This window comes from Phocoena sinus, chromosome 15 (genome assembly GCF_008692025.1).
Source record: "Phocoena sinus isolate mPhoSin1 chromosome 15, mPhoSin1.pri, whole genome shotgun sequence".
Classification (NCBI taxonomy): domain Eukaryota; kingdom Metazoa; phylum Chordata; class Mammalia; order Artiodactyla; family Phocoenidae; genus Phocoena; species Phocoena sinus.
Genome location: NC_045777.1, coordinates 66330149 through 66341366, shown reverse-complemented (window position 1 = coordinate 66341366; position 11218 = coordinate 66330149). Strand labels below are relative to the sequence as shown.

The window sequence follows — 11218 nt, the reverse complement described above, 5'->3', positions numbered from 1 at the left end:
AGTGTTTCCTTAATTTCTCTTTCAGATTTTTCATTAGTGTATAGGAATGCAAGAGATTTCTGTACATTAATTTTGTATCCTGCAACTTTACTAAATTCATTCATTAGCTCTAGCAGTTTTTTGGTGACATCTTTAGGATTCTCTATGTATAGTATCATGTCATCTACAAAAAGTGACAGTTGTACTTCTTCTTTACCAATTTGTATTCCTTTTATTTCTTTTTCTTCTCTGATTGCCATGGCTAGGACTTCCAAAACTGCTGAATAATAGTGGCGAGAGTGGACATCCTTGTCTTGTTCCTAATTTTAGTGGAAATCCTTTCAGTTTTTCACCTTTGAGAATGATGTTTGCTCTGGGCTTGTCGTATATGGCCTTCATTATGTTGAGTTAGGTTCCCTCTATGCCCATTTTCTGGAGAGTTTTTATCATAACTGGGTGTTGAATTTTGTCAAAAGCTTTTTCTGCATCTATGAGATGATCATATGGTTTTTATTATGCAATTTGTTAATATGGTGTATCACACTGATAGATTCACATATATTGAAGAATCCTTACATCCCTGGGATAAATCCACTTGATCATGGTATATGATCCTTTTAATGTGTTGTTGGATTCTGTTTGCTAGTATTTTGTTGAGGATTTTTGCATCCATATTAATCAGTGATATTGGTCTGTAATTTTCTTCTTTTGTAGTATGTCTGTCTGGTTTTGGTATCAGGGTGATGGTGGCCTTGTAGAATGAGTTTGGGAGTGTTCCTTCCTCTGCAGTTTTTTAGAAGAGTTTGAGAAGGATGGCTGTTAGCTCTTCTCTAAATGATATAATTCACCTGTGAAGCCATCTGGTCCTGGACTTTCGTTTATTGGAAGATTTTTAATTACAGTTTAAATTTTATTACTTGTGATTGGTCTGTTCATATTTTCTATTTCTTCCTTTTTCAGTCTTGGAAGGTTATACCTTTCTAAGAATTTGTCCATTTCTTCCAGGTTGTCCATTTTATTGGCATATAGTTGCTTGTAGTAGTGTCTTAGGATGCTTTGTATTTCTGCAGTGTCTGTTGTAACTTCTCCTTTTTCATTTCTTATTTTTTTGATTTGAGTCCTCTCCCTCTTTCTTGATGAGTCTGGCTAGTGGTTTATCAATTTTGTTTATCTTCTCAAAGAACCGGCTTTTAGTTTTATTGATCTTTGCTGTTGTTTTCTTTGTTTCTATTTCATTTATTTCTGCTCTGATCTTTATGATTTCCTTCCTTCTACTAACTTTGGGTTTTGTTTGTTCTTCTTTCTCTACTTGCTTTAGGTGTAAGGTTAGATTGTTTATTTGAGTTTTTCTTTTTTCTTGAGGCATTGCTATAAACGTCCCTCTTAGAACTGCTTTTGCTGCATCCCATAGGTTTTGGACTGCTGTGTTTTCATTGTCATTTGTCTCTAGGTATTTTTTGGTTTCCTCTTTGATTTCTTCATTGATCTCTTGGTTATTTAGTAACATATTGGTTAGTCTCGATGTGTTTGTGTTTTTTACTTTTTCTTCCCTGTAATTGATTTCTAGTCTCGTAGAGTTGTGGTCGGAAAAGACCCTTGATATGATTTCAATTTTCTTAAATTTACTGAGGCTTGATTTGTGACCCAAGATGTGATCTGTCCTGGAGAATGTTCTGTGTGCACTTGAGAAGAAATTCTATTCTGTTGTTTTTGGATGGAATGTCCTATAAATATTGATTAAGTCCATGTGGTCTGTTGTGTCATTTAAAGCTTGTGTTTCATTATTAATTTTCTGTCTGGATGATCTGTCCTTTGGAGTAAGTGAGGTGTTAAAGTCCCCCACTATTATTGTGTTACTGTCGATTTCCTCTTTTATAGCCATTTTATAGCATTTGCCTTATGTATTGAGGTGCTCCTATGTTGGGTGAATATATATTTATAATTTTTATATCTTCTTCTTGGATTGATCCCTTGATCATTATGTAGTGTCCTTCCTTGCCTCTTGTACCATTCTTCTTTTTTTTTAATAAATTTATTTGTTTATTTTATTTATTTATTTTTGGCTGCATTGGGTCTGCGTTGCTGCGCATAGGCTTTCTCTAGTTGCAGCGTGCAGGGGCTACTCTTTGTTATGGTGTGCGGCTTCTCATTGCAGTGTTTTCTCTTGTTGCAGAGCATGGGCTCTAGGCACACAGTCTTCAGTGGTTGTGGCACGTGGGCTCAGTAGTCGTGGCTCACAGGCTTAGTTGCTCCACAGCATGTGGGATCTTTCCAGACCAGGGATTGAACTCATGTTCCCTGCGTTGGCAGGTGGATTCTTAACCACTGTGCCACCAGGGAAGTCCCCTATTTGTAATTTTATTGATTTGAGTCTTCTCCCTTTTTTTCATGATGAGTCTGGCTAATGGTTTATCAATTTTGTTCATCTTCCCAAAGAACCAGCTTTTAGTTTTATTGATCTTTGCTATTGTGTCCTTCATTTCTTTTTTATTTATTTCTGATCTGATCTTTATGATTTTTTTCCTTCTGCTAACCTTGGTTTTTTTTTTTGTTGTTGTTGTTCTTCTCTCTCTAATTGCTTTAGGTGTAAGGTTAGGTTGTTTATTTGAGATTTTTCTTGTTTCTTGAGGTAGGATTGTATTGCTATAAACTTCCCTCTTAGAACTGCTTTTGCTGCATCCCATAGGTTTTGGGTCATCGTGCTTTCATTGTCATTTGTTTCTAGGTGTATTTTGATTTCATTTTTGATTTCTTCAGTGATCCCTTGGTTCCCTAGTAGCATATTGTCTAGCCTCCATGTGTTTGTATTTTTTACAGTTTTTTTTCCTGTAATTGATATCTAGTCTCAGCGTTGTGGTCAGAAAAGATGCCTGATATGATTTCAATTTTCTTAAATTTACTGAGGCTTGATTTGTGACCCAAGATGTGATCTATCCTGGAGAATGTTCTGTGTGCACTTGAGAAGAATTTCTATTCTGTTGTTTTTGGATGGAATGTCCTATAAATATTGATTAAGTCCATCTGGTCTAATGTGTTATTTAAAGCTTGTGTTTCCTGGGGCTTCCCTGGTGGCACAGTGGTTAAGAATCTGCCTGCCAATGCAGGGGACACAGGTTTGAGCCTTAGTCTGGGAAGATCCCACATGCCATGGAGCAACTAAGCCCGTGCGCCACAACTACTGAGCCTGCACTGTAGAACCCATGTGCCACACTACTGAAGCCCATGCGCCTTAGAGCCCGTGCTCCGCAACAAGAGAAGCCACTGCAATGAGACACCTGCGCACTGCACGGAAGAGTGACCCCACTCGCCCCAACTAGAGAAAGCATGCGGGCAGCAATGGAGACCCAACATAGCCGAAAATAAATAACTAAAGTTAAATTTAAAAAAAAAGCTTGTGTTTCCTTATTTATTTTCTGTTTGGATGATCAGTCCATTGATGAAAGTGGGGTGTTAAAGTCCCCTAGTATTATTGTGTTACTGTGGATTTCCCCTTTTATGGCTGTTAGCATTTGCCTTACGTATTGAAGTGCTCCTATGTTGGGTGCGTAGATATTTACAATTGTCATATCTTCTTCTTGGATTGATCCCTTGATCATTGTGTAGTGTCCTTCCTTGTGTCTTGTAATAGACTTTATTTTAAAGTCTGTATTGTCCTATATGAGTATTGCTACTCCAGCTTTCTTTTGATTTCCATTTGCATGAGATATCTTTTTCCATTCCCTTACTTTCGGTCTGTATGTGTCCCTAGGTTTGAAGTGGGTCTCTTGTAGACAGCGTACATATAGGTGTTGTTTTTATATCCATTCATCCAGTCTGTGTCTTTGGTTGGATTGTTTAATCCATTTACATTTAAGGGAATTATTGATATGTATGTTCCTGTTACCATTTTCTTAACTGTTTGGGGTTTCTTTTTGTAGGTCTTTTTCTTCTCTTGTGTTTCCTGCCTGGAGAAGTTTCTTTAGCATTTGTTGTACAGCTGGCTTGGTGGTGCTGAATTCTCTTAACTTTTGCTTGTTGGTAAAGCTTTTGATTTCTTCATCAAATCCGAATGAGATCCTTGCCGGGTTGAGTAATCTTGGTTGTAGATTTTTCCCTTTCAACACTTTAAATATATCCTGTCACTCCCTTCCGACCTGCAGAGTTTCTGCTGAAAAATCAGCTGATAACCTTATTGGGATTCCCTTGTATGTCATTTGTTGCTTTTCCCTTGCTGCTTTTAATATTTTTTCTTTGACTTTAATTTTGGTTAGTTTGATTAATACGTATCTTGGTGTGTTTCTCCTAGGGTTATCCTGTATGGGACTCTCTGTGCTTCCTAAACTTGGGTGGCTATTTCCTTTCCCATGTTAGGGCCGTTTTTGACTATAATCCTTTCAAATATTTTCTCAGACCCTTTCTCTTTCTATTCTTCTTCTGGGACCCCTATAATTCGAAAGTTGGTGCATTAACTGTTTCCCAGAAGTCTTTGAGACAGTCATTTCTTTTCATTCTTTTTTCTTTATTCTGTTCCTCGGCAGTTATTTCCACCATTCTGTCCTCCAGCTCACTTATTCATTCTTCTGCCTCAGTTATTCTGCTATTGATTACTTCTAGTGTATTTTTCATTTCAGTTATTGTGTTGTTCATCACCATTTGTTTGTTCTTTAGTTCTATGTCCTTGTTAAACATTTCTTATATTTTCTCAATCCATGCCTCCATTCTATTTCCGAGACTGTGGATCATCTTTACCATCATCACTCTGAATTCTTTTTCAGGTAGATTGCCTATTTCCTCTTCATTTATTTGATCTAATAGGTTTTTACCTTGCTCCTTCATCTGTAACATGTTTCTCTGTCGTCTCGTTTTTGTTGATGGGTGGGGCTGTGTTCCTGTCTTGCTGGTTGTTTGATCCGAGGCGTCCAGCACTGGAGCTTGCAGGCAGTTGGGTGGAACTGGATCTTGGTGCCGAGATGAGGACCTCTGGGAGAGCTCACACCAATTAATATTTCCTCGGGCCTGAAGTTCTCTGGTAGTCCAGTGGCTCAGGCTCGGTGCTCCCACCACAGGGGCTCAGGCCTGACCCCCGGCCTGGGAACCAAGACCCCACAAGCAACATGGCGTGGCAAAAAACAAACAAACAAATAGAAAAACCCTAAAATAGACAAAGCCCAAGGCAAATAATAAAAACAAAACCAAACAAACAAAAAAAGAAAACACAAAACCTGAGACAAATAACAAAAACAAATCCAAGCAAACAAAAAGCAAAGCAACAAAACAATATGGTTAGCAAAAAACAAAACACCAAAACAAACAAGAGGGCCCTCAAACCATAACCAGTAATAGAAATGAAACTAAACAGAAAACAAACAATAATACAAAATAAAAAAACAAACTAAAAGAAAAGCTAAGAGAAAAGACAAACACTAAAATGACAAAAACAAACAAACAAAAGATAAAAAAGCAAAAAAATAACAAAATGAAAGAAAACAACACAAAAATATCAAAAGAACAAACCACTACCACCAAGAAAACAAAAACAAAAACAGACAACAAGTGGAAAAGAGCAGAACAATAACAGAATAAAAATAAAATAAGAAAAATAAAAAATATATTAGAAAAAAATAAAAATGAAGCAATGACAAAATGAAAGAGGATAACAGCAAAAAATAAAATAAAATTGAAAAAATGAAAAATTCCCTGGTGCCTCTGCTATCAGTGTCCTTGCCCCTACAGTGAGCTACATCCAATCCCCGCCTCCCCAGGAGGCCCTCCGAGACCTCTAGGTAGGTCTCTGGACCTGCTGTGTCAGCCCCACCTCTGCATGTGTTCCTTTTACCAGCATCTGCTCCTGAACCTGGCCTGGAGCACACATGCTCGTGTAGGCCAGGTGGGCACAGGCTTCCACAGGTGTGTCCACAGGGGCCGGGACAGCCAGAGGAGGCTTTGGAGGGTGGTGGCACTTGGCCCGCCTGGACCCATGTGGCCGGAGGAGGCTTTGTCAGGGGTGGCCCATGGGCCACCACAGAGGCTTGGACGGGGGAGGGCTGGTGCTCGGGTCCGCTGGGACCGCAGGACCCTCAGAGGCTTTGGCGGACACGGGGCTCAGGCCTGGGACCTGTGCAACCATACTAAAATTCCTAATATGCTTGAGGCAGGAACAGACGGATGTCAGGAGTTTGGGTCTGGGAATAGTGCTCTGTGGATGGATTGTGCTCTCTCAGCTCCTTGGATTGTGGCCTTAGCCTTAAACCTTGGGGTTATAGTGCTAGCAAGAAGGGCTCCTTTAACAGGAAGGATGATTGAGAGCCACCAGTGTGGGGACTGGAGACAGGAAGGGAGCTTGGCCTACAGGGTCGAAGATTGGGGGTTCCTTGTGTGTAGCGGGGAACCAAGCTTAGGCAATTGCAGGTAGAGAATGTCAAGGAGGGTGGGGTGGGGTGGGTATAGGAAGAAGAAACTGAAGGGAACGGGAGCCAGGCTTTCTAGGTAGCGTCTTGCACATGCACCTCAGGGTGGCAGTGTTGCACAACTGTGCTGATTTTCTGTAGCTGTTTCTGCAGGATCCTTAGGGCCTCACTGCAGCCTGCTCACAGTTAAGAACCTGTCTGTTAGATCTAGCCTGATGGCTGTTTTCTATTTGTTTGTTTGTTTTATTTTATTTTTTCCCAGAATTTGAGGGGAAGCAGGCCCATCCTGTGTACTCTTTCCCTGAGTGAAAAGCAAGGCAAATCCCCATGTAAGAAGGCTTCTGCAAACCTGTCGCAGTCTAACTGAGGTGGCAGAGCCAGATCCTCCCTGTAGCGTTGTGTGTCTAAGTTGAATACGTACCTGAATCACTTGGAAGTATGGTTAGCAGGTGGGTTCTAATTCTGTGTGTAGGTCTTGGTGGGGTACAAGCTCTCTGGTGATGTTGATGCTGCTGTTTCAGCAGCACACTTTAGAGCCATGCTCTAAAGTTCTGCAGAGACTCCTTTTCTGCTCATTCCCCCCACCTTCTCTGTGAAGGGGTAAGTGATTTGGTATAAAACTTTCTGTGTAGACAATTTGAGCCAGGAGCTAAGAAAAAGGTCACTCACAGAAGGCTGGGTCTTGCATATGGGTTTTTGTTCTAATTAGCACAGGCCCAGTGAACACTGGGTATTGATCTGCTTGTTCTTTTTTCAGTCTTGTGATGCTTAGAGGTTTGGGCAGAAAATGGTGATTGTTTCAGATTGAGGGCCACTGAGGAGCCTAAGCCATTGAGCATCTAGGAACAAAAGCATCCTGGAGGGCTTCCCTGGTGGCGCAGTGGTTGAGAGTCCACCTGCCGATGCATGGGACACGGGTTTGTGCCCCGGTCCGGGAAGATCCCAGATGCCGCGGAGCGGCTGGGCCCGTGAGCCATGGCCACTGAGCCTGCGCGTCCAGAGCCTGTGCTCCGCAACGGGAGAGGCCACAACAGTGAGAGGGCCGTGTACCGCAAAAAACAAACAAACAAACAAAAACATCCTGGAGATCACTGTTGGCACTAATGTGTGCTCACTGTGGGCATCTGCTGTTAGGTGATGAGCTGTGTCCTGTTGTCCGTACTTTATAGATGGGGATGCTTAGGTACAAACTGCCCTTAAGTCTCATAACTCGTGAGTGAAGTGGAGCGGGGATTTGAATCTATCCTTTGGCTACAGAAGTTGTGTCCTTAACCAGTATGCTGTGGCTGGTAGAACTCTGAGCCTCGCCCTTCCTCCCCCTCCAATAAAAAGGAAAAATAAAGCCCCCAAGAAGTCTATCAACTTAGTGGAGCTGTTTCTTAGAACCATACCTTTTGCCTCAGGCCTGCCCTGGTTTTTGTAGCTGCTCTGTTTGAGCATCTGCTGTGCAGGGAAGTGTTAGTTATGGCTCCATCTCATGAGAAGCACTGGGTTCTTGTGAAGTTTTTGAAGAAATCCTCTGTCAGACACTAGACATACACAGGAAATGCTGTTTATTATTTTTCATATGCAAGGCACTGTACAGAAGTTGAAAATATGTCTTTTTATGGGGCTTACTCTAATGGGAGGGTCTTGTGTGAAAATAGACATGACAATATGGTTTGCTCTCCCACAGGGACAGTACGTGAAAGTGCCACTGGAGACCAGAGGAAGGCCACCTGTGGGCATGCTAGGACAGGTGGGTTTCAAGGTGTCCAGAGTTAAGGGACCAATGTGTGCTAGGGCATGGGGTGTAAGCAGTGTTGGGATTCAGGGGTAGGTGAAAAGGAAGGTAGGAGAGGTTGGATGGATCATTCAGGATCAGGCTGGAAGAGGGGCTTAGGTGTCCTAGTGTTAGAAGGGAGTCCATTTCCATCATCAGTTTTGATCACTCAGGACCTTGAAGGTGGTTGACTAGAAGCAGGGAGATCAGGAAGCCTGTTGTGGGTAAGACATGAAGGCATAAGCCAGATGGGGGTAGTGAAGTTGAAAAGGAAGGTGTTTGGATATAAGCTGGAAGACTGACTAAATCTGGGCTTATGGAACAGGCTAGGATTTCTTGTTTTCTGGTTAGGCTGCTGTTGTTGCCATATGTCGAGATACAGGGGTAGTAAAAGGAAGACAACTTCAGTTTGGGAAATGGTAAGGTCCTTGAAGAACATAAGTGAACAAACACATCTCAGGGATTGAATAAGGCTTGGTTTATAAGATTTAAGAAGACTTGGTAGAAAAGGGCTGAGGGTGAAATGGGGAACATCAGCATTTATTTTATGGGGTGGCTGACTAAAGAAGATAAGCCCAGGGGATCCTCAGTATTGGGGCTGGTTCCCGATTTGGGGGAAGCTCAGCTTTCCTCCTGGAGTCCTAAATGGCATTAGGAGCAGTCCCATGTGACTGTGTAGCCTTGACAGTGGTCATTAGCTTAGCTTCTTGGTAGCTTCCTCCTACAGCAAATTACTTGTTCTCTCCTGTTGCTCTGGTGATCTGGTCATCAGAATAGGGAAATGTTACACAGACTCTGTGTGTGTGTGTGTATGTGTGTGTGTGTGTGTGTAGGGAGGTGGGGAATAAAAACTGCATTTGCTAATTCTTGTGTTTAGGGAGGGTATTCCAAGTGAAGTCTTCATACAGCTTTGTTCATTCTGCGCTGCTGTATCATTGTGAATGGTACACCTTGCACCCTCATACCTGGATCCCCGAGTCTGATGATCTGACTCCTAAGGATAGGATATCTGGCCTCCTTGGGGCCTGCCTGTTGCTTTGCATCCACCCCCTGCAGGCCAGAAAGAATTTGGGTGCAAGATATACTCAGGATGTGGTCCTAGGATCCTGGTTCCCTAACAGCCTCTGGAAAGGCCCCTTAAGTGCTGTTTTCTGGAAATAAATATCCATATTTTCTTTTGTTGGCACAATTCCATCAAGAGAAGGAACAGCTACTAGAACTCGTTTCCTAAAGTTCTGCTTTTGTGGTTGGCATGTTTTCTGGGCAAAGTGTGACCTATAACCCCTCTTGCACTAGGTGGGAGGGAGCAGAGGGAGGAGTGACGCCTGCTGGTGTCCGTGCCAGAAGGAGCCCTAGGGACACTCGGTGGCTTGTGCTCTTCTGTCCTGTTTAGATGATACTCTTGTCACTTTTTTTTTCATTTTGCAAATTTTTTTTCCTATGAAAAAGTGAGAGATTGAGAAGCTTGGTAGACGAGTCTGTTTCTAAATGCATCTGTCAAATATGGCCCCCCACAGTTCCAGGCCCTTTGTCAGATGGCTGGAACAGCCAGGGATTGTCTGTGGGACCGCTGCTAGGGAAGATGCCTCAGCTCTGCTCCAGGTCGACCACCAGGTAGGGCTGGGTGTCCCTCAGGGCCTGGAGGAGCAGATCCTTGCAGGTCAGGTTCCAGGCTGGAGCAAAGCTGAAGAGCTTCCTCATCTTGGTAGGATTGGTGCGCTCCGCCCGCACTGCCTGGTACTGGTCCTCTGTCAGGACCTTCCCGTACAGGGCGTCCAGCACCCCATCCACGTCTGTGACCCGCGCAATGAGGGCCGCCCGATGCTGCTCCACAAAGTGCAGTGCTGGGGTGGGAGGGAGGGGAGGGGATGAGCTGGGACCAGGGTGGGTGCTGGAGCCTGTCCCTCTTGAACACTAGGCTTTCTTCAGAAATTGCCCTGAATGCAACCCTAAGCGGTGGGGCTCAAGGTGGGCATGCCACCGGGACTCTACATATAGTGGGATGAGTTTAACTTTGTCTCCCTTTCTCCTCCCAACCAGGCTCGGGCCCTGGAGGTGTGTGAGTAGGTGGGTGGGGAGGGTTGGCCTAGCTTTGCGCTCTCTGGGTGCTCTTGGCCTTGGGACAACAGATTTAGGCTGTGCAGGGGTGCAGTGGGGCGGGGCTGGTGAGGTGCCCAGGTAGGTGAGGTTGGGTGTTGAAGGCTTTACTTAGCTGCTGTCTGGCGAGGGGCCTTCATCTCGGTTGGCACGGTTCCAGGGCCTGTAAGAAAATGTTAAGTGGTGTCTCCAAGTCTTTCTGGGGTCAGGGATCTCCTGGTCTGGAAGCCAAGGTCAGTACCAAGCCTTCCCAGCAGGAGATGCTTTTATTAAAGGGTAGGAGGAACAGGAAGCGAAAGCGCGGGGAGAGGCAAATGTTCGGGTTGGGAGGAGGGTACAGATGAGGGCATACTCGTCTGGACCTCTGCGCGGAGGGTGGAGGAGGTGAGCTCCCCCTTGCCCAAGGTCTCCTGCAGCTGCTCCGCCACCTCCTGCATGCCCATGTTGCGAAGCACGAGCGCCGTGAGGTTGGCCTCCAGATAGTAGCTGACGAGCTTGTCGGTGAGGTCCACAGCATCCATGGGCAGCAGCATCCCCCGTGGGATGTGTCCGCAGCCTTCACGCAGCGGCACTGAAAGCAGCTTCATCTTGAACTTCTTGAGCTCCTCTGCAGTCAGGTTCTCCAGCGCATCCAGGCTGGCATCACGCATGCACCCCATGGCTCCCGGGGTCCCCCACTGTAGCTCACTCAGGCTGTCTGCCAAGCAGGAAGTCTGCTCTGCGGCGGGACCTGGAACTCTCCGCCTTCTCTCAACTCCGGCCTCTGCCCCAGAACATTGCCCTCGGGTGTAAGGTTCCCGACTATCCCGTTCCTTCCCATCCTCTCCTGGCTATCAGGGGGTGCCCAGATCGCATCCTTTGGCTGGTCTATGAGGTGGGACCCAGGAGACCAGGTGGAAAGGGCTCATGGGTGGTGCCTGCCTCTCCAGGCTTGGACTAGCTAGCACACATCAGGAACCTGGTTTATTGGAGTGCTAAGGCTTAGAACTGTGGA

General features: G+C 44.5%; 1 protein-coding gene across 2 annotated transcripts; it reads right to left on the bottom strand.

The window, feature by feature from the left end:
• Positions 1-9695: 9695 nt before the first annotated feature.
• Positions 9696-10913, bottom strand: LOC116740924 (apoptosis-associated speck-like protein containing a CARD). Of its 2 annotated transcripts, none has more exons than XM_032607023.1 (2): positions 10618-10913; positions 9696-9970 (listed from the first exon to the last, which is right to left on the bottom strand). In XM_032607023.1, exons 1-2 carry the CDS (start codon positions 10881-10883, stop codon positions 9715-9717), a joined length of 522 nt encoding a protein of 173 aa, XP_032462914.1. In that variant the 5' UTR covers positions 10884-10913; the 3' UTR covers positions 9696-9714. The 2 variants fall into 2 exon arrangements, with proteins under 2 accessions (XP_032462914.1, XP_032462913.1); XM_032607022.1 differs by having other exon boundaries at positions 9696-10031; positions 10625-10913.
• Between the last annotated feature and the right edge of the window lie 305 nt (positions 10914-11218).

What these genes read in the sequence shown, in the direction of transcription:
- LOC116740924 (XM_032607022.1), bottom strand. Translation starts at nt 10,883, where the DNA reads ATGGGGTGCATGCGTGATGCCAGCCTGGATGCGCTGGAGAACCTGACT. An exon ending in GCAGCTGCAGGAGACCTTGG is followed by an intron (nt 10,032 to 10,624) that starts GCAAGGGGGAGC and finishes AGTGTTCAAGAG; the next exon opens with GGACAGGCTCCAGCACCCAC.